This window comes from Pseudonaja textilis, chromosome 3 (genome assembly GCF_049901715.1).
Source record: "Pseudonaja textilis isolate UNSWEBS1 chromosome 3, rPseTex1.2, whole genome shotgun sequence".
Lineage (NCBI taxonomy): Eukaryota > Metazoa > Chordata > Lepidosauria > Squamata > Elapidae > Pseudonaja > Pseudonaja textilis.
In genome coordinates, this window is record NC_141992.1 from 91,142,880 (window position 1) to 91,167,330 (window position 24,451).

The following is a 24,451-nucleotide window of genomic DNA, read 5'->3' on the forward strand; positions in this document are numbered from 1 at the left end:
TGCAACAAAACAAGACAGACACAGACTTCAACGGATAATTAGAACTGCAGAAAAAAACATTTCTACAAACCTGCCCTCCATTGAAGACCTGTATACTCCACAAGTCAAAAAGAGGGCTGTGAAAATATCTACAGACCCCTCACATCCTGGACATAAATTATTTCAACTTCTTCCCTCAAAACGATGCTATAGGGCACTGCACACCAGAACAATTATACACAAGGACAGTTTTTTCCTGAAGGCCATACTCTGCTAAACAACTAATTCCCACAACACTGTCAACTTATTTACTAAGACTGTATTGCTATTATTCCTCTCATCCTTCCTAGTACCTATCTCTTCCCACTTATGACTATAACCGTGTTGTTTGTATCTTTACAATTTTTAGTTTTATTTGTTTCCTAGTACAGTGGTCGCCAACCAGTGGGCCTGGGACCACTGGTGATCCATGAGAAAATTTTGGTGGTCCGCAGGGAAATGTCACCCCCAAAGCAATTAATCCAGGCTGCATGGAAACACAAGGCTTGCGTTGCTTGCACTGCGAACATGAGGTAGTGAGGCGAGGGGAAGAACTTGCCCCACTCGCCCAACGTGCCTGGCCTGGCCTGGCCACCGGGCTGCTTCTTTCCACTTCTTTCTTCTTCTACTTTTGGTTGCACGCAAGGAAAGCAGCAAAGATCTTTCTTTCTCTTTCCCCAAACTCCATCAGAAATGAGTCTCTGGGATCCTGCAAGACATCCTGCTCCAAGAGGCTGCGCAGGCATGACAAGTCTCACAAAGACTCATTTCTGGCGGAGTTTGGGAGAGAGAAACAAAGACTTCTGCTGCTTCTGGTGCTTTGCTTGTATGAAGCCAAAAGTCTCTCTCTCCCCCTGAGAACGAAGCTGGAGATGGTATCCTGCGATCCCAAATAAAGAATGATTGATTGGTAGGAAAACGGAGTGGGGAATTTTCCTGCAGACTTTCTGGGAGCATTTTTCCCAGGGTCTCTGGTCCGCGGGATTTAAAATTATGAGTTTGGTGGTCCCTGAGGTCCAAAAGGTTGGCGACCCCTATCCTAGTATGATTTGATCGCTATGATTATCACTATGTGTTGTAGCTTATGATTCTTGATGAATCTTTTTCCTTTAAGTATACTGAGAACATATACACCAAAGACAAATTCCTTGTCTTTGTATGTCCAATCACACTTGGTCAATAAAGAATTCTATTCTATTCTAGTTGTTGTCCTAAAGCCATAAGGAAAACTTACTTTGAAATCGTTTAATAATTTAGATTTAATTTGATTTCCTACTTTGATTCCTTCTATTCTCTGTTTTATCATCAGCATAATTAAACCAGGGCAGTAATTTATCAGGAAGTCATGGATTGTGATAAAAATTATGTTGCAACAAACCTTGATCTGACACATTCTATCTCGTAAATACAAATGAGCAAAACTGTAAGATCTGTACATGACTATATATGGATCTCTAGGTATCAATGAAGTAAGTACTGGAAATAAATAAATCCTTCTTTGAAATCAAATCTTTATTAATCATCCTGATAACACACTGGTTCCCTCCAATCATTCCAGATGACATTAAAGCCCTTAAAGTGGCCAGTGAGACATAGTGCACATTGGTTGGAGCAAGGTGTGATGGTACAAGCAGCCCCAGAGTCCCAGCATAACAAAAAGTCCCATTATTGAGATATAGTAAAGTCTAAGAATGCTGCCACTCCATACATGGCCAGAATGGTGATCTTAGCGAAGGGAAGGCAAATAAAGACAACAAAAATCAGGTGGAGGAGTGAAGGTGTCATAAATGTGTATAGGCCTGGCTTTTTAATCATGTGACTGTCCTGGCTGTAAGTTTGAGGGCTGCCACAAATTCATTTTTAGTGCCACTTTATCTTTGAATAGGTATTCAGTGGGGACTACCTATATATAAATGTCTGTATAAAATATTTTTGCAAAACATATCAAAACAAAACCAAGTAGAACAAATATCTAGTCTGGAGGCTGAGGAACAGAGGTAGATATTACAATCTTAAATAATTATTTCATCTTGCTTTCAAGCCTAGAATCATTTTTAGAGATACAATTTTGATAAATAAATAAGTAGTTGAGATTATATAGCAAATGCTGGGTAAAAAGCAGTATGAATAGTATTCTGTCTCTATACATTCCCACTGGCCTTTTAAAACTGACTCTATTATCTTGGAAGAATGCTGAAGAACTATAGGACAATGCAATTCAACCATTCCACAATTAGAGAAGAAGGTCATTTTTGTATGCGGTTTGGATTGGTGATACCAAACTTTCTCCATTCAAGTAAAAGAGCAATTTGGGCAATCTGAGTCAAGAAATTTAAATAGGGTATGTAAAATATTATGTAAAGGAAAAGTCTGGCTCCAAAATATACTTCTTTATCCCATCTATAATTAAACTATTTATACTCCAATCAGCTGTTCGTATTAAAGAAAGCATAATTGGGTCCTTATTCAAATAGTGGACACGAAAAATAAAAATACAGAACACATTTGCAAGAGCTCTCTTTTGACCCTCACATTACAGACCCTTTGTCTGTAATGTAATCAAAAGTAAAAAGCCAGACTGTCCAGAATTGAGCCTATAGTTTGGTATAATTTTTTTTTCTTGGCTAAAGTTTACTTTAGTTCCTATAGTATTCTTGTTAACTGCAAAAGGCAGCTATACATCAATGGTAGTTGAATATTACAGAAATGGTACCTGAATTCTATGTTATCTCAGCTTGTACCTTTTTCTAGACTTAAGGTTAAAGAAGATATCAGACAATGGACAGAGGATGCCAAGTTTCACAATGACTTGAACCAAATTATTCATCAGCCATTCCAGAAGACATGCAGACTCATCTCTGCAAAATATCCAGCTGGATTTAGAAACTTGTTCTTCAAAGTACTAATCTAATAAAATAACCATTACATGGTTTGAGTATTACATGAGTGAACATTTTATCTGTCTCTGGATTTAAGAAAATAGTCTTAAAGTCTCTGAAGTATTACTCTGGTGTCAGAACTGGGTTTTTTTTTTTAAAAAAAAAGTTCTGTCTCACAATTAATGTGTTCCATAGGGTTGTATAATGAGGCTGTGTAATAGGGCTGTGAAGATCTTCACGGGGATGCTTTATTTGGCAAAATTTCAAGTGAATGAGCCTTTGCTGCAGAAGCCAGTTTCTGGAGCAAAATGATCACGTTACTTTTAAAAGCAAAGCAAAATGGTTATTTTAATTTTTTTTAACTAGTTAATAAAAACAACACTAATATTGTATAGTACTTGTAAGATTTTGAGGGTTTTTATTATGGTTTATCAAAACAAATGTTGAATGGTTCTAAGAAATGAATACTTGCAATTATGTAAGTTTGACCTAATAGGTAATTTCCTATTTGGATTTTTCCCCCCATCAAAGTCAGCATCGATATTACTTCTAAAAATTAGAGACCTATAGAATACATATTTCATACACAACCCTTCAATTTTTCACAAAATGTTCAGTCATAAAAATGCGGATTATCTGCTTGACAGAATCCTTCTAAAAGAAAATATGATATAGAATCCCTATATATACAATTGTTATAAATTATATATTGAATGTATACAGGCCAATTTTTATTATTCCATCAAAAAAAATGAAACAAATCAGAATGAGGCCGTGGAAACTCAACACTACTGATCTTTTAATAGCTGAGGCCACCATAGTTAGAAAGCAAGCTTCATGCTACTCTCATGCCAATTATTCCTTTACTTACTTCTATGAAGATAAAGCTGCTTTCATGTGTATAGAGAAATATATAGAAAAAAATCTGCACACAAGGACTCTCTTCTAATGAGGGTAAAACTCCATCTTCAAACATTGAGAGAGAGAAAAGTCTTAGCTTGCTGACAAGGATCTAACAGAAAAATATTTTTAATGAATCTTAAATATACTGTTTTATTCCATTTAGCACATGCAAATATATGTCCATGTGACATCAGATTGATATTCAATCGCTGTCTGAAAGCAATATGGAGCTTTTTATTTCCTTATCCTTTTTTTTTCTTTTATCTATTTTTACATTCATTATATTTTGTATTTGAGCTTCAACACATGACTTTTCATAAATGAACAATTAAATAAAACCATAGATGAGTACTTGAATTGGCTTTGAAGATAAAAACAAAATTTAAAACCGTTAATAAAACTATCAGAATTAATTTGTATGAAATGAGAGGATAAAATAAACATTACAGATAATATAGTATTGAAAAGATACAGAAGTACTAAAGCAGCATCAGCAGCATGGACAACAAGGGCAATAAAACAAGAGAGGATAGTTGTCATTCTGTACTCTTTTTACAATTAATCCCATTTTCCATACATTTGGTATGACACAGAATAAAATTATTTTGATCAGGTAGTAACTACTTCAACCCCCCAATTTTAAAAATGTGGTTTTTTTTAAAAAAAATGATTCTATATTTAACAATTTCTGCCTGTTAAACTATGAGTGTTTATTAACAAAATGTGAAGCTATGACAATAAAGCTAGTGGAGAGAAAAATCTGTTGACCAAAACTAATATCTATTATTTTCTTCTAAATTAAAGAAATTAAACATCACTGCCTTATCAGAACGCTTATCATTTTTCAGCTTCATATTAATTACATGGTCCTAAAGTCACAATAACCCTAAGGACAAAGGCAAAAAATATACTGAAAGTAGCATATACTGGTAACAGTTTAACTAAAGGTATTAATTGGATGACCTCTTAAGAGGATGGAGGGAGGTTATGGAAGAAAAAGGCTGGGCTTACAATGTACATTAACTCAGTTTTTTAAACAATCACTTATTAACATGTTGTGGTGGTGATCCATCAATAATGCCTTGGAGACAGTTATGTATATAAAATGTAAACCAAAATTAATAGATTTATGGATTATGTTTTGAGAATCAAGGAATTCAAGGTGGTGTCATAGAAGATGAGCTGTGATTTTTTTTCTGACTACAATCCAAATATAATATTAATAGCATATTAGTAGTGGAGTAATTGCTTTGGGTTCTATGCATCAAGTTAAGATTTTTCTACATCAGCTAGGAATAGCATTTGTCATTAGACAAATGGGTGGAATAGCAACAATCTTCCTGGATTTATTTTAAGTGAAGTAGATTCTAAAATAATTGATCTTTTAAAATATTTTAGTGCTTGTCTGAATTAGTAAATAGAATTGAGTAGGAAGGGACTTTAAAAATTACAAATTGTTGCAAAATTTATAATTTTAAAAAAATCAATTATGGAACAAAATCACAACTAAAAATATCAACTAGAAAAGATCATAAAATCCCACAATTGAAAAAAATGTTGCATATGAAACCTCCAAAGAACGCAAAATCCTGGATCAGTACTGTAAGACTGTGCTGATTAAATAAATTGTCCATGACACACATCAATAACTTACAAATGTATTCTGAAAATCTAATTTCAAGGCATAAATACAGGTATATTTGTGGGTACATTCAGTACATTGATTAAAATATTGTTTACTTTATTTGCAGCTTGCGTAGCCTGCTTCAAGTAGAAAATTCTAGGCAGCTGACAATACAGTAAAATAATATAAAACAATGCAACACAATACAACGACTCGAACACATTTCACCAAGATTAATGTCTTTAATAGGCAACTGAGATGAAAGATTGGGTGGAACAGACCCAATCTGGCTGCACTGAAGTAACATAACTACCCTGCGTGGACTTGCCCAAGTACAGATTTTTTAAGTATGGGGGCCATATTAATAAAAGTTATAACATAAAATTATATCACCATTACTCATCAGATGACAAATGAAATGAAAAAGGAAATTGATCGCCAAAATAAAATAAGCAATCAGTATTTTTAAAGGACCATGAGGTTATGAACTTTTCATTCCAACTACCCTCTTGTACAAATAATGTACAAATCACAGTTTTACTCTTCACAGAGAGAGAGACAAAAGAATTGACAGATATTCCAAACAGAAAGAACAAGTTATTCATGCCAGATTATGATGTACACTCCAAATCCTTGCTAGTTTTATAGATAATAAGGTAAACAAGACATTTGTGTGGGTAGGCCCAGATTAATAAGTATAAAAATACATTCCTTTGCAGAAATGATTAGTTTCTATATAATTGTTTGCATATGTATGCACATAAATACATAGATCTGAATCTGTTAGAACAGCATAAAAGAAAAGGTACATAGTTTTGACTTAATAAGTGCTGTTTTAAGCAGAAAATCAGAAGGTATTTTTATTAAATACATGGTGCTTAATTTTGAAACAATTTCTTCTCATTTCCCAGTGTTGTGTGAAAAATAAAATAAAATATATATTATGGACATTGTTCCAGAATCATCATCTTTTCAGTTCTTAGCTTTTATCAAACACCCATAAGCCTCTCAAGAAATGTTTGCAATATAGAACAGTTAATTGGTCGCATCTCATATATACAGAAATACACTAGGAAAATAACAATGGATGAACTTGAACAATTTAATGGTTATACTTTCTGAAAATCAGAGTGTTATATGCATGTGATATAAAGGCAGGGTTTTGTTGAATAATAATTTAAAATATCCTGGATATATCGCTAATAGAAAAGTAAAACATAAAAGATTATTCCAGATTTTCTGCTTCATACTTCCAAACAAAGCCCCGATTGCTCACTGTTTTAGCAGAGGTGAAATAGAAAGGTGATTTTGGACTGTATCTAAATCAACATTGTATAAAGCACAAATCTGGGAGAACACCAAGCTCTAATTCATTACAGCAACCAATAAGCACACTGCACCACTGGTCAAAAGATCCCAGCGGAGATTATACTAGCTGAGACTTCTCAGGAAACAACAACTGAATGAAAAATTGCTGGTGACTTTATACTGCTGCACCATAGAGAGTATTTTAACTTATTTATTGCACCTGTGTATGGTTTGCCAATTGCATAGGAGTAAATAGGAAAACATTCCAGAGGGTTAATGTCATTGCCCAGAGGATCAATGGTTGCCCTCTCCCCTCTTTGAAATAACTTTATAGCTCCCGCTACCTTAAGAAAGTTCAAAACATTCTTAAAAATCCACCTCATCCTGGATACCCTTTTCTGAACTATTACCATCTGGCAGATGGTACAGGCAGGGGTGGGCTTCAAAACTTTTAGCAACAGGTTCTCTACCTAGTTGCTGGGTAGGCATGGCCATGGTGGGTGTGGCCTGCACCATGGCAGGGGAGGTACTTTTGTCATCCCTGGGCTCCAGAGGCTTTCCTTGAGCTTCTGGGAGGGTGAAAATGGCTTCCTGGGCTCCGGAGGCTCTCTGGAAGCTGGAAATGGGCCCGTTTCCGGCCTTCTCAAACTTCCAGGAGGCCTGTTTTTCACCCTCCCTAAGCCTCCAAGCATGCCTTGCATTTTCTTGCATCCAAAATGGGCTGCGTGGGGACTCCTGAGAGGGGCGGGGTAAGAGGGGGCAGCCAGGAATGGGATTTGGGAGTTCTCCAAACTGCAGAATCTCAGCTAGAGGGTCTCCCGAACCTGTGTGAACACTCAGCAGCCCACCTCTGGGTGCAGGATAATAAAAACAAGGACCAATAGGCTGAAAAACAGCTTCTATCCCAGGGAAGTAACTATATTGAATTCTACTATATAGTGCAATATTAATGCAATATTGGGTTTCAATTGAATTGTACAGAATGTGAAGGATGTGCGTTTGTGTTTTATTTTAGAGTTACAATGTACACTGAAGATGGAATTTAATTTGGTTGTACGAGGTGCAATGACAATAAACTAAACTAAACTAAGTATACTGAAAAAAGAAACAAAATGATTAAGATGGCATTTAGTTTTTTAATTCCTTCAATATTATTTGCAAGAGTCAAAACTGGCAATTGCAAGAATTTCAAAATGTGTGTGTTTCTTTCATTGTGGTATACGCTCTTACCTTCCTTTCCTTTAAATCTTTCCTGATCGTATCTGTTATAGGCAGCTGGAATAGGTTGCTTGTTTCTTAAAGTTGGATCCTGAAAATAAAGGAAAAGGGGATTTTGTATCAGTTACATTTGTTTGCAAACATTTTATATTTATGCCTCAATAGTATAGATAACAGATAAATCATTTAATATATAGATACCTTCAAAGAAAGTTAACTTTCCATCTAACTTACTATGTAAATATTATACAAAAACTCATCAGAAGTCTCCCGTTTAATGTCTTCATAATTTTGGTTGCTGAATTAAGTGGGCACTAAGTGAAGAGTCTCTCTCTTATATACACACACACACACACACAGACACGCTTCAGCAAAATAATTTCTAATTAAACATATTTGAATTTAGGTGTGATAAACATTGAATGTAGATGCCCATTCTAATGACTCAATACACTTCAGTTCCTTAACCTTAGGAAAAGCATTTAATTTAAAATCTCATGTATACCGTATTTACTCCTAAGTGATTATTTCTATTGACTTAATTTGAATAAAATATATCAAAGTGAATTGCTATGACAAAACACAAAGTGTTAAATACTCTATATAGTTCAAAATTAAGTACACCTACATAATAAGCTTTTTTTCTTTGACAGAAGAAAAATGAAGGCAAACAAAAAAGAAAGAATTCCCATTTTTATTTTTTCCTTAAGAAAGTAAGATTTTTTTTCTACTGCTGTATTACCATTGGTGCAGTATTTGGTACTGGTCGTTGCTCAGGTGCACGGCCTTCTTCTCTAGCTTTGACTGACTGAAGAATTGCAAATATATTCTTGGCAAAGTTCTAAAATATGAAAACAAATAATAAAATAAAATACAGTGTTTTACATCATTTCAGAAACCATCAGTTGCACAAGTGTGTTGCAAACTATAAAATGAATACTCTTTAAGAAATCAGAATATAAATAACATTAAACACTATTAAACATGCAGCTTACATAGAAAATAAAAATGTATTCATGTGTGTATTTAGTGGATGAAATGCAAGGTGTTAAGTTTCATTCCTGGTGTTACTATTATCCTGGGGAAGGTAGAATAATTTAACAAATCCCATGGCTCAAGTGGAGCAAAATATTCACAGCAGACATATGTCAGCTACTTAAAATACTCTGAATATATTCTTAACCTGAACATAACCTTCACACTTTAGATTCTAAATTCTATATGTTAATAGTTATGGCTAAAATATAAGTATGACACTGGAGAAGTACATAACTGTATGCAAGCCAACAAACCAGTGAGTCAAGGATCATCAATACAGAATATAGGAATACACACATATTAACTCTGTCTGTAAGTGTGTATGTTTTGTATTATAGCACACACACACACACATATACACACACATATATTCATGTATGTATGTATGTTTTTGTAGATTTTCACAGGTACAGGTATGCAAGTCTTGGTGTGTTCGGGTCTTTTCCCATGTAAGATTGAGAGTATCTTGGTGACGTTTCAACGAGGTCCCACTCGCCATCTTCAGGCTGGTGCTTTCGGCGAAGATACTCTCAATCTTACACGGGAAAAGACCCGAACACGCCAAGACCTGCATACCTGTACCCGTGAAAATCTATGAAAAACACACACACACACACACACACACACATTCCTATATTCTGTATTGATGATCCTTGACTCACTGGTCCATTGGCTTACGTACAATTGTGAATTTCTCTAGTGTCATACTTATGCATACACACATGCATGCATGGTGGTGAAATAATTTTAAATGTAGCTGAGAATAAAGATGTTCTATTTTCAGCAAATATAATGTAAGAAATTCCTCTCTATTGAATTACTTCCTCCAATGGTTGTCAACTTTTTCTTCATCAGGGACCCCCTTTACATACATTTTTTGGCTATGGACCACCAAGACTTAACTCAGTATTTGTGATGACATTGTGGCCCCCAGGGTTCCATGGACCACAGGTTGAGAACCATATTGACTAGACTGCATTTCTTATATTTAATGAAAATAGAACAATTCCCAAACCCACCTACATTTAAAAAGATATGACAGTGGGGAAAAGTCCTCTTCTGCATACATATCATCAGGGTTGGGATTCTACCAGCTCTGTCCGGCTCTACAGAACCGGTAGTTCTGAAGAGCAGCAGACACAGAACTGGTTCTGTGTCTGCTGCTGTTTTGTCCTAACTGCCCACCTGGGCTCTTACCTGTCCTTTATTTCCTGCTTTTTCAACCACACCTGCTTTGCGCGGCACAGCTGTGGTTGAAAAAGCAGGGAAAAGGGGCTTTTCCAACCGCTGCGCACCCGCACACAGCACTGCTCAGCTGTCTGGGCAGCTCAGCAGGTCATAAATTGCACTCGCACGACACAGAGCAACAGAACCGGTAGTTATACCGGTCGGATCCTATCCCTGCATATCACATTTTCAACAAGGCTAAGACTGTTCCATTTGGGAAAAATAGACTTTCTTTCTTTTGAATGGAATAGAATCTACTGTCAATCATTTAAAGAGTATGACAAGATAAAGTAGATTATCATTATGCAGTTCCATATTATGAAATTACTTTATAAACTAAGTATAATGCTTAGTTTAAAAACATATATTCTATTCCTTTTTTCCAAAACAAGAAAAAGGATCCCACCTCAATATATATACAAACAGGTAAAAGGCAAGAAAAAAAATTAAGCCTTGAGAGCAAGTTAAAAACATGTAATATTTAAAGTGGGGGGTGGGGATTTCTTTTAACTATGCTGAAAGAGAAGCTACATAAGTGAAATGCATTATTCCTTTTAGGAGAAGCTTAAAAATGACAAATTAGCATTTTATAAAAGACACATATTTAACCAATTTGCATCAACTCTCAATATGCACTTCTTGAATGGCATATGTACACAACAGATGTCCTCCATTACTGTTAATTCTAAGTAATAATGAATGTATTCAGCAGATGAGCTCTATTAAAAACATTTGTAATATACTAAATGGCTCTATCTTATTCATTATCATTATGAAAACATTAAAAGCATAACAAGTAGATACATACTATAAGTTTATATAAACATCAGGGGATCTCATGTTTGGGAATATTGACTATTTAAAAAATTTGGATTGCTTGTACTGCTTTATATGCTTAACTTTCATTTTTTCCCCTTCTTCAAAGTTAGGTAAACAGAGGTAAATTAATTATAGTCTGCTATCAACATATATTTAAGATTAAATGATTGCTAAATATTCATGAGAACTTTTTAAATAACAATATGAAAAATATAGAACTAATTTGTGGTGCCAAAATGTAATGTTGTTTACTATGCCAAAAGTTTGTTTCAACTTCTCAAAAAAATAAAGAAGAATAACATATTGAACATCTTGTCCCATGAAGTAATTTCCAGTAGTTGGAATTAATAGCAGTGGCAGAGGAATGAGTAAGCACTGAATTATAATTATACAGCTTACTGTAATACAAAAGCTGTGTTTCATTAAACAGATTCCAAAGTAACAAGATACCATATGTTAAACCTCTCTGGGCTAATGGAGATACAACTGCTAACTGCATTTATCAAACAAGGAACCATCCTAAGACAAGCCTTACTTCTCAGAAGCAGGTTTTTCCCCTTCAAATTTAATTACATTCAAATTAATTTAGTGGTCCCAATATTAATTGCATAAGGCATTAACTATTCTAAACAAACTTGCTCAAAAGGCTGCTCCTACTTTTAATTTAAATGTTGTTAATATACTGAACCATTTATTTGTTTAAAGTTAATGTCAAACTGAAATTTAAAAAAAGTAGATGAAATGCATCCAGAAAACCATACAAAACTTTTTAAAACATAAATGTTATCATGGCTCATCCACCATTCTGTCCCAAGGACTTGAAGAACAGCCAGGTTTTCAATGCCTTTCTGAACATCATCAGGAAGGGAGCAATATGAAACTCTGAAGACAATGATGCTCCAGAGAATTAATGCTAGGGTCTATAATTGTTTTCCTGAGGTTTAAACATTAGTGATTGGAGATGAACAGTATTTTACAGAACTGAAGTTTTCAAAATGCCTTCTCAAAAAGTGGGATGGAAACTACTGGCTGCTAGGAAAGGGGAGAAATCATGAAAAACTACCCAGTGTAATTCTTACAATCTGTTTACCTGTAGGATGTTCAGAGAAGGGACATAATTCATTGAATTCATTCCCCAAGCACCCTTCATTCTCACAATCTAAAGGGCTTTTTAAAGTTTCAGAAACAGCATGTAAAATATTCTAAGTATCTGTGAGGAAGGGATAAAGGAAAAAAATAAGCAAATTCCTTTCTGTGATATTTAACATTTTGGTATTCAAAATCTGAATGCTTCAAGAGTCTTTTGTCAGTGCATGCTGTGCTTTCTAGTTGCAAAAATGATTTCTTGGACCGCTCCTGGAAATCACAGTATGACATGAGCTTCTAAAGGACAACAGAGAGGCCAGCTTTAAATGTGAATCACTTCCATTGGCTTTTTACTTTATCATAGAATGCTACTCTTTGAAATGCCTTCCTACTTAGAAATGCCTTCCTAAGATGTGTGTTTTATTGTCACCAAAGGAAAAACAGAAACTTCAGGCTCGTGGTTCCAGCTATCACTGGCAAAAACAACTGAACTGAACTTTTACTTCAGTGATGACAATGCATTTCCCAGGCTACATAATATCAAAACTGTATAATTTTTAATTAAGGATTTTGATTAGAATAGTAAAAACTAATACAAAATAAACTCAAAAAAGCAAAGAAAATAGAATGAAAAAATAAAAAGTGGAAGCAAAAAAGAAAGAAAATATATAAAGAAGAAAAAAAGGAGGTTAAGAGATAGAGTAAGTATCATATAACATTATAAAGATTTAAGATACCATTGTATACTAAACATAAGAACTTTTTAAAAAATTCTCCAGAAATAAGCACCTTTCCCCACCCTGGTCAAAGGAAATAAATCTACAACTGAACTGAGCACTGGATTTAAAACACTTTTTCAAGACCACAAAGCAACATACAATTTTTAATTTACTAATCTTATTTAGCTTATAGCTATAGAATTGTTGAAATTAAACATTAATCCATTCTATCAAGAAAGTTTATTTAATTTTTTTGGATGAAGAGTTCTCTCTAATAAATTTCTCCAGGATTCCTGTAACCACCAGTATATGAATATTGGATTTGACTGTGATACTTTGCACACAAAGTCCATGCATTTAACATGCATTGTCAAGTTTAATGTACTATATTTTATATTTAAAAGTGCTCAATGTGAAATAAAAAATGAATTAATTCCATAAGCACTGTACTTAAAAGAATCAGGAAGACCCTGCGCAGAAATTAATGTTCATATCTTTCTCATTTACCGTATACAATTAAGACTTGTTTTTAATAACAGAAGTTTATCTGGTCAAAAGTGAGGCTAGCTGAAAGTAATCAGGAAACTTTCTAGTAAATGTTCTTAAAGCCATAAGCTTATTTTTTTTAAGCCACTTGAGTTCAAGTGATGGACTGAAAATAATGGATCTCTTGAATTTCTAGCTGTTGTTAGATAATTAATTCTTTTCACAAATGGCAATGAAAAGTGGTAATTAAAAAATATCTTTCATTCAGAAAAATGCTTGGATGCTCATTCCTTTCTATGAAGATGAGCAATTTAAAACATATTTAAATAGTATTAATTTATGTAAAATAGTTAAGCAGTGATCAGAAATACAAAAGCATAGTACAGCTGGTGGAAGAGCTCCGATTTTGCAAATACTAAGTTTTGTAGTTTGATCGTATGCATATTTATTCAAATGAATTTTGAGAATTAAATCCATGCAATTAAAACACAACCATTTTGAAAAGTAGATTACAGCAGATTTTTGTGTTATTAATCTATTTGTGTAATATATATTTTTTTCATCAACAAGGTAATATAAGTCCTTCTAACTGACTTTGCAGAAGCAGGCTGTGGTATCTCTTCTCTGTATAGCAGGCACTCCTATCTGAAAAGTACTACATAGCCCTGAAATACTGAGAACTCTAACCACAATCCCAGTGAACAAACATCAGCTTCAATCAGTGTGCTTTCACTGTTTCAGAAATCAACTCGTTATTTATAGTTCAAATGACTGAAAGACAGCTACAAAAATCTGAACACGTGATAAAGGGCAGCAAAGACAAAAAACCTTTAGGTCATTGCTGCCATCTAGTAACTGACTAGTTTTTTGCAGTTAAAATCTGATAGCTCTATTGCACGGTAAAAAATGAATTATTTTAAACTCCCTTTTCCTATGTAGTATTTTAAATCACCCTGATATACAAAATTTTAATGTAAAATGTTCGAAACTTGAACATATACAGAAATTTACAATCTGAATGATTGGCCACAGGAACAGATTTAGTACTTTAAAACCTTGGAATTACAATAATCACATATATCGCTGGTTAAAAATCTTAACAAATATGTAACAAGGCTACCATCTAGTGGTCTGATAGAAAATAAAAGTTTAAAAAAATGTCCTTTTATATTTCCTAGGGAGAAACATATTTTTTTTAGTATATAAACAGATTTTTAAGAAGTATTTCAAGCATAAGTAGCAAAATGGATTAACTACAAGGACTTTTCAAGAAACAAAGCTAAACTAAGCAGTACTATACTTATTACAGATTCTTTAATTATCATTTGAAACATTCCAGTCTACAAATCCATTCAAGAGTGCAAGAATTTTAGATAAAACCACAGTAATCAAAGGTCTCTTTAAAGAAATATGTAAATTGAACAGAGATTATAACTTTCCATTACTACTCTGCTACCAATAATACAAAAAATTAAGGTGAACTTGCACATTATTCAGAGAATATGTACCTTGTTTTAAACAAATGAGAGGTACTTAGAACTAGAATAAAGTGGAAAATAACCTGTAACTAGTGTCATTCTGAAACAAATATGAATAATGAATACAAGAAAAATCTTAACACTAGTTTCCAAACCTAATACGGCAGTTAAGTGAGCATAAAGAGGTTATCCTTTGTCCTCTTGTGGCTTGTCATGATATAATTTGACATAGATAATACTGCGCTGCATTACAGTAGAACTTCTGGTCACGAACTTTGATCGCAACCCGATTTGGTCGTGACCCAAACCTAATTTTGCAAATTTGACGCTTACAAAAAAATGGTGCAGAAGGGGAAATTGGCCACCACCACCCCCCGAAAAAAGTGAATTTTTGGATCGGAACCAGATTTGGTCATGATCAGAAGCGTTCATGACTAGAGGTTCTACTGTATTTCAAGAATAAACAATAACACATACACACACACACATATACATATGTTGGTAGGTGGATATATGCCCAAGTGAAGCCAAACGTAATCCCACTGAGGATATAACCCAACTATAATGTACAGATAATCCTCAATTTACAACAGGTTGCTTAGCAACCATTCATATGTATGATAGGAACCCAAAAAAGCTACTGCCATACACATACTCCTGGTCACTGACCATATCTTGGGCACTCCGCATTTACAGCTGTTTGCAGGTTCCTGCAGTCATGCAACTACCATTTATGATGTTTTTGTTGGACTTTCTTCCAAATTTTGGCAAAAAAAATGCTCCCCAGTGAATAATGGGTTTGCTTAATGACCATATTTGCTCAATTACAGTGATGTTTGCTTGTGACCCACTGCATTTGCTGAACAATACAACCACTGCAAAAAGTTTGTAAAATCAGGTGCAGTCACATGGTGACCCGATATGGCTGAAATTGTGGTCTTCATTATGGTCATTGAGACTACCTATATATTTCTCAAAAAGATATATAAAGACTGCAATATTGCAAGTTGACGACTGTAATCATAAACTTTGTTCAATGCCTATTGTTAAAAAATGCTAGCCAATGATTACATTGCTTAGTATTTAAAGAATTCAAATAGGATTTCAGGGTAGGTAGTAGGTAATAGATAGACAATATTGCAGTTAGATGTGAGATATAGTAAAGTCTCAATGGGAAATGGGAGTTTGACAAATTTATTTTTGAAAATCAGAATTTTAAACTCTTAGGGACTAAATAATAAAATCTAACAAGGACCACACTTCCCTCCACAAATGAATTCAGAGTATCAATAATATAATTACTGTGGATTGCCTTAATGAAGTTTCTTTAGTAAAAAAAAACCTTCAAGTTCTAAAGAAAAGTGACTAGCACATTTCCAAATTAATAACATTGTAAAAGATAGCATTATAAAAATAAACTGATTATAAGCCATTATTAATTTTCATTCACAAGGCAATAATACATGTCTTTAAACAGGATGCAAATTTAATCTAGGATGATCCAAAGATAAATCGCATGGACTATTGTTTATTTTTCTATCATCCATTAAAAATGTGAAAAATACAAATTCCAAATCCAGGATAGTATATATTATACATGCAATTTAATCATAGAACAAATCAGATTCTGATTATTTTTAAAAAACTAAAAAGTTTATTTTCATACAGTTTTGTAATCCAAAGCTTAGAGTAATTCTCAAGATGGAGCTTTAATATTTCTTAGTTTTATTTATTGTACTTGTTATTTTGCATAAATTTTCTCTCATACATTAATGTGCATTGTGTTCTTCCTAAACAGTGAGGAAAGAGCATATACTTGATATCAGATAAAAATATAATAATCCAATATTACCTTGCCTGTGCTTTGTAAAATGGTAGTTCTTGTCCTCCATACTCTTTCCCTGCTAACAATATCTCTAGTAACATCAACTTCGGCATCAACAAAACTTCTCTGTTTAAGAGCAGTTATGTCATCATCTAAATCTGTCTTAATTGTGGCCCTTTTCTTGGCCATAATTTTGGCTTTGATAGCTGCGATTTTTTCCACCGACATGGCTTCAGATAAGGATCTAGGGGGGAAAGAATAGTTAGAAATTGGCATTGGCAGTTCAATCATGCTACTAAACAAATACTTCTTGGTAAACTATTAATCACCAAGATTTATAATAGAATTTCAATTTTATCAGTAGGCAATTCCAAAGAAAAAGCTGTCTTTCCTCCCAAGATCATCCTTTAAATACTTTTATTTGTATTGTGAAGAAAATGAGTATTGTGAAGAAATTGTATTGTACTGTATCGTAAATAAGTACTGTGAAGAAAACATAACTAAGAAAATGAAATAGAAGGGTATTTTATGATTGTTATCTCAATTCCATCATTAAGTCTAAAGATGTAAATATTCAGCACCTCATTCCCACTGTTGCTCAGTGAGAACAGAAGTGGAAACCAGAAATTTTCTGATTGTTTTCAAGTGATGCAAAAAGCCTAGTTTAGCTAATTTTTTTATAATAATGAGAAAATATTCTAATATTAGGTAAAACAAGTTAAACAGACATTCAATAGTATTCTCCTACGCTTAGAAATTTCTTTTGAATAGTCAATATCTATACTTCATCCAGTTTTCTAAGGACTGTAATTACTTTGGGACTGTTGAACCAGGATTTGAAATAATTGTTTAAACAACTGGCAAATTGCAATTTGTAAAATATATGGTTTATTCCTACTACTTTATTCAACCAGATTCACACTGAACAGCCAATATAAAAAATGTCAGAGTATTTCTTTAAATGAAAAATACTTTATCAGGACATCTGTTAGTGGTATTTCTAATTGCATATTATAAAATGATATAAATTATCATTTTTAAGTTATTTTCTACCACTACCATGTTTTTAATCCCAAGATATGCTGAATTTTAACAATTTGCCATTTTTGCAAGCACAAATTTCAGAAAAAGCTAGTAGTCATGCTATTGTTAAGGTAATTCTTAAATTAGCAATAGCACAAACAAAGCAAAACTTGCCTGATCTGCTCAGTCTGCACGATGCCTTCCTTGTGTCCTTCCAGCCGAGCTGCCAACCGTTCTTTGTCAAGCCGGACACACTCTTCATCCTTATAAGGAGAATTATTGCTCATAAGATCTTTATTTCTTACTAGAATAAATAACTAAGAGTCGACAAACATGTGAAACTGGAACATTTAAATTAAAGACTATCACAGGATGGTCTTCTTAATTACTTTTTAATAGCCAGTATTATCAATGTTTATAGGAACTATTTACAAATAAAAATCAAGTTAAATTTCAATCGTTCATTCTACCCAGAAAAAGTTCAGAAAGAAACTTAGAAAATATTGATCTCACACTGTGCAGTTGAACCGAATAAGAATTACAGTACTGGCAGTACTAGTTCGGTAGCTCTAATCATTTTTCATTGATCAAAAGAGCTAGCCTACCCACACCGAGTGTCAAACTGAAGAAAACTACAGAAAAATTCAATGAAGCTAATTCTAGTCCTTTAATCAAGCACTGAATTTCAAGCATTGCTATTTACAGTTCTTAAGTTGTAATTCAAAAGGGATGACTTGCCTTCATATTTACATACATTCCCTATGGAAGAAAATAATGGAAGAAAAAATCTGAATAGTTTTAAAACCATTGATCAAGCTTCATCTTATTCCATTAAAACCTTGCATGAAACCAATTTACCTCTATTCTTGGTTTCTTAGCTTCTGCTAATATTTCATCAGCTGCTCTTTTAACTGCAAGAAAGAGAGAAAATAATAAGCATTAAGGAGCAACTTTAAAAAAAATTCCACTAATAAAATATTTTATTAAGTTAAACTGTACCTTGAGTAGATCGCTGAAGACCTATTTCCAATGGTGCACTTCTATCTATACTTGACGATGTTGCTAAAAAATTTATAAGTACAGAAAAATATGAATGTTTTTAGAATGTTCAAAATTGAAGCAGACAGGTGAATAGAAAAAAAACGAAGCAGTAACCAGACTATATTAAAATTAGAACATGAATTCCCTACATGATAAGCAAGGTTGACTATGTGCCTATGGAAACATCCCTTACTATCCACTAGGCTTCAAGTTAATCATAGCACAATGTTCATGCTTGATATTCACGTTTGATATTTCCAATATCTTGCGGAATATCTACATTAGTCGTTTCCAAATAGTGAACAAGACTGTAGGTACTGTGAGACTACTTCCATGACAGAGAACTGGCTTTAAGCAGTTTTCTAATATCAGCAGAACTATCTTGGTACCCTTCCTACCAGGCTCCATATCCACTTCACAGTTTAAAAATAATAATAATTAAAAACAATGGGGAATCTAACACACTACATAGAATACATTACATTAAATATAATTGTTAGTTACCAAAAGGAACACTTCTGAGTGCCACATAGTTCCTACTGTTATTTTTTTAAAATAAAATAGGAAATAATAAGAAACAGCAATCTAATGTTCTGTCTGATAATGCCCCCACTAAAATGATAGAGCCAATATGGTGTAAAGGTCAAGGTATTTGACTAATAACAATGTGATCAAAGTTCTAATCTTCCATCAGTCACAGAAACTTCCTGGGTGCCTTTGAATCAGTCATTTTCTCTTAGCTCAACCTACCTAGAAGACTGTTCTTATGATGAAAACAGGAGGAAACACTACAGGTGCTACCTTAACTTTTTGTACAAAACATGGGATATAAATCAATCTCATTCATTTATCTCTTAGTAAATATGCCCTTTTCAACCTGACAGTGACAATATAATGAAGCCCTACATTGGAAACTCCTGAGTAAAAACTAATTCTAATACTTGACTGACCAAAAAAATATATAGCAAGAAAGTAAATAGTTTTTCTCATCAAACACCACTAATATGTGATGCTGACTGGAGATGGATAAGAGGAAAAGAAACTTTTCTTTTTTTCTGGACCTTTGCATTTTATTACTGCCTTTTTCATACTGAATTTTTCCAGGACTTTCTTCTTTGGGTTTTAAATCAGGCCCACAGAAACATTCAGTGAAAGAGAAAAGAACTATTCAGAACTTGTTTTTCTTTTTTAACACCAGTTTGTTTTATATTTTACACCAGATTCAAATAGTCTTATCTAATCAACTAAAACATTTGATTTTGTATTTTAATTTCTGACAGAAGGACTAAAATTAGTCTGCCTTTTAATATAAGAGAAACTATTTCATTACTCATAAGTACATGGTTGTATTTTTAGGAATAATACCAAAATAATAAGCAGTTACGTTTTTGACTCACATGTTTCCCCATTAAGATATGCAAGGAGATCTTTTCTGTCAGGTCTTCTTACTACAGGAATGTTTTCAGTCTGAAAGGAATAAATAATTGGCTTAATTCAGTAATGTAAAAGTCCCAAAATTGACATTGTTATGAACCCACTCAATATACTTAAATCTTAGCTAGACTTTCAAACCTACTAATATAGCAAAGCAAAAATACAATGCTAAAATCTTTAAAGACATATTAGTAAATACACTATCATTTACATGATCATATTTTATCAGCAAAACAAGCTGATATGTAATTACATTCATCAAACAACTGGCTGACACTAACACTAAGAGTATTTCTGTATTGTTTAGGTATAACACAGAGGTGTCAAACTCGCAGCCCGTGGGCCAGATGCATCATGCACTGGCCATGCCCACCCCATTTTAGCGAAGGGGGGAAAGTCACGATACATCACATGACGACAATGTGGCGCTGCAAATTTGACACCCCTGATATAACATTCGAATATTTTAAAATGTATTTCAAGAATACTTGACAAAAGAAATAATTCACAATTTTTTTCTGCCATTTTTGCAAAGATATCTCCCACCCGCATCTAAGGTTTGTAGATGAACTTAAATCACTGCCTGTCATGGCTTGAACTAGGTGACCATATGGTAGAGCTACTATGCAACTGAGACAGAAAAATACAGCAGTTTCAACAAAAGCAATTAGAACCTTTCAGATCCATGTGCGGAGATAGTCGCAGAACAGCTTCTTTCAAGTGCAGTTGGCATGTTCAACTTGTGCATACTGGGAGAAACTTCTGGTTACTTACTGTTTGCCCTCTGAAATAACTCGGTTTTTAGGAAGACCAAGAAGCTGAGGATCAATCTGATTTTTATTAGGAATCTTTTTCATAAAATTGTTGCTGCTGCTGCTGTAAAACAGCACCCACAAGTCCCACAAGATTGTCCATTTCTGAGAATTATAGTGAATGAAGACTTGTGGGTGCTGCTTTATAGCAGCAGCAGCAACAATTTCATGAAAAAGTTTCCTAATAAAAATCAGATTGAACCTCAGCCTCTTGGTCTTCCTAAAAACCGAGTTATTTCAGAGGGCAAACAGTAAGTAACAAGACAGCTAGTTTGATTGTTTTTATGATTATGGTTTATGGTCTTAGAATAAAACACAATTCAGTTCTTACCAGGAACATTTTGTGCTGCTTCTAATTATTATAAAAAGTTTAGTTAAATATTGGTTTTTTAGAGTGTTCAGTACATTTTAAGAAAATTTATAAATACCAAATATTCATTTAAATTAGAGAGATGATGTTCTTTGCATGGAAAAAGTTGCCATTTTTTTTTTACTTATTTGATATATTTTCTCACTTTTTAATCTGTTATTCAATGCACTCCCCCCCTTTTTATTACGTTTATATTTTAATATTTGTGATGAAATATAATAAAGGTATTTGTAAAAAATGTTTTTGGGCTAATGAAGCTTGAAGTATTATGTAATATGATGTTGTGGCTTGGCATCTATAGTTTGAATAATAATGAGTTGCAGGTAGTACTTGACTTACAATCAGTTGCTTTAGCAATCGTTGCAATAGATCATCCAAAAGCTACTTATGACCTGGTTTTGAAGTTACAACGGCTGCAGAGTCTCCATGGTCATTCATCCTTATGACCATATCGTGTTTCTCCAACAATATGGCCTCCACCAATAGGAAGGCCCAGCATTTTTAGGCATGAGGTGAAATTAAGCCCCGCCCCCAAAATTTAGGCCTATTTAAACTATGCATTTCCCCACCATTTCTCACATCGTTTGTTAGAACTACACGAGGTGAAGAGAAATGGGGAGGAAGAGAAGGGTGGGAGAAAACTTGCCTTTAGGAGCGCCATGCAGGTAGCCTAGGCTAGAATACCCTGATCTACTACCAATAGAACATCGGCCGATAGAAGCTCCCCGAAGGCAGAGTCACCAGCTGCTTCTATCGACCGGTAGAAGCGGCCTCGGGGCGAGCACTTGTGCGCACTCCCCTTCCCATGAGGCCATTTCTATCAGCCGATGGAAGCTCCCCAAAGGCAGAGTCACCAGCCGCTTCTATCGGCCAGTAGAAGCAGCTGGTGACTCTGCCTTTGGGGAGCTTCCATGGCCGATAGAAACAGCCTTGTGGTGAGGGGAGCGCTCATAAATTGTCTTTGAAGCTACCAGCGGGGCAGGAGAGAAAGCACACGTGTATCTGTGTCTGGATAAAAATTGTGAGATTGCGACGGAGGGAATGGGAGAAAAGGCCTTAGCCCAAATCTGTTCTTGTTTTGCTTTCCTGCCCATTCTCTGATCAATCTCTCTGGGGCAGCTTTTGGCTTAAAATCGCCCAGGTCTCCCTCAGCTAAAGGAGAGGAGAGGTCACCAAAGACCATCCCTAACCTCCGCCATTTGAGGGGACCAAACTCATTGCTTCTCAAAGTTAGATCTGCAAGCTTTTCAAAAGTTCTTCTGAATGCCTCGGACGTCCGATGAAATCCAGAACGTCTTGTTATTGAACTCAATCAAAAAAAAAAAAAAAAAGAAGAAGAAGAACCTGCACCTCGTCACCAAGTCCCTGGTTTTACGGCTCCTCTCTCATCCCAAATTATACCCAAAATAAGGGATTCCAAGGCTTGTGTTGGTTAATTGGTTAATGGCCACTCTTTCAGGCGCTCAGAGAGAGAGAGAGAGAGAGAGAGAGAGAGAGAGAGAGAGAGAGAGAGGAGGCGTTGCTGACGTTCTCAGACTCCCCCCAACTGTCAGCAAGGCCACCCGTGAGCTATGGCAGGATTGCCTCGGATCATGTGCAGAGTGCCTTCGCCGTTCAACTCCCCTCCACGACTCAAAGTTCATACTAAAATTAGGCCTTTCCAACCAGCCCCTGCAAATATTCGTCCCTCACCAGAGCAATAGAAAGGACAGTTTAGCTTCTCCCTAGCCCTTCTTCACTCCAGCTCCCTCCCACACTCATGCTGTGGTGGCGACCCTTTCACTCACCCCACTTCCCCACCGCATTCCCACGAGGACCGCTCCCGCGTCTCCTTTCCGGAGCCCGCCCAATCTCCCTTCTAAGGGTAGCTGACCTCTGCTGCCTCCTCTTCCCTCCCCGGCTCCCCAAACCAGCGGCGGCAGCAGGTAAAGGGAGGTTGGCTGCCCTGGGACTTTGGCAGGGTGCCAGGAAAGGTCTGGCCTGGAGAGGGGAGGGCGGCGGTGGGAACCCTGAAGATGCTGAGACCTTCCCTCGCCAGAAGGGCTTGGCTGACCCAGTGCAGGGACAAGGGCTAGCAGGGGTGGTGTGTGTGTGTGTGTGTGTGTGTGTGTGTGTGTGAGAGAGAGAGAGAGAGAGAGAGAGAGAGAGAGGGAGAGAAAGAGAGAGAGAGAAACTCAGCTTGCTTCCCTTCTGCTAAGAAAAGTTTGCAACTGCTCTCCCACGTGTACTCTCCTCGCCACGAAGCTGTTTCTATTGGCCGATGGAAGCGGCTGGTGACTCTGCCTTTTGGAAGCTTCCATCGGCCGATAGAAACAGCCTTGAGGAGAGTTCAAGTGGGGCACTCCTCTCAGAAGCGCCCTGCGGGCAGCCACATCTCACCCCAAAGCGGCTGGTGACTCTGCCTTTGGGGAACTTCCATTAGCTGATAGAAACAGCTTCGTGGCGAGGTGAGTGCACGTGGGCGCTCGCCCCAAGGCCGCTTTGACCGGCTGATAGAAGCAGCTGGTGACTCTACCTTTGGGGAGCTTCCAGTGGCGGCCTCATAGAGAGGTGAGTGCGCATGGGGTGCTCTAGGTGGAGGTGCACATGGGGAAAAAAATTAAGTCACCCCCAAAAAGACATCCTAGCCATTTTTTCAGGGCTCAAAAAAAAAAAAAAAAATAAGACTCAACCTTATTTTATGAGAAACACGGTTGTATAAGAGATGCTTCAACAACCCCCAACCCCATGTCACCACATCACACCCTGCTGGCTACCCACAGGCCTTGAAAATAAGACAAAGACAGTTAAAGGAATTGGTTTAAAAAATTCTCACTTTTACCCGATATCACTTTTAGGTAGTTATTTGAAAGGGGATATTTACTCTATATTATAGGGTTTCTTTTCTTTTTTCTTTCTCAATTATCATTACTTGGGTAGGAAATATATTATTTTATTAAATTCGTTAACGAGAACAACTCTAGGAAGCAATACAGCAACAGAGGTGTGAATGTAATATCATTATCTGATTTGTCTTTTAGTATATGATATATTAATTTGCTTCATTTTTTATTCTTTTAAACTTCCTGTTTGGTTTTTACAAGACATAAATTAAATATTTTCATGATTTCAAAAACTGAACACTGGATGGGACTAAAGATTAT

At 35.3% G+C, this 24,451-nt stretch overlaps 1 protein-coding gene across 1 annotated transcript in view; it reads right to left on the bottom strand.

The window, feature by feature from the left end:
* The window catches only part of CDC73 (cell division cycle 73), a 107,702-nt gene that overhangs the window by 70,703 nt on the left and 12,548 nt on the right, over window positions 1–24,451 (bottom strand). The window contains exons 3-9 of the mRNA XM_026703223.2: window positions 20,090–20,159; window positions 18,651–18,713; window positions 18,510–18,562; window positions 17,826–17,914; window positions 16,656–16,872; window positions 8,693–8,791; window positions 7,963–8,041 (exon numbers count right to left, since the gene is read on the bottom strand). Coding sequence (XP_026559008.1) covers window positions 7,963–8,041; window positions 8,693–8,791; window positions 16,656–16,872; window positions 17,826–17,914; window positions 18,510–18,562; window positions 18,651–18,713; window positions 20,090–20,159 — 670 coding nt within the window. The remainder of the gene's footprint in view (window positions 1–7,962; window positions 8,042–8,692; window positions 8,792–16,655; window positions 16,873–17,825; window positions 17,915–18,509; window positions 18,563–18,650; window positions 18,714–20,089; window positions 20,160–24,451) is intronic.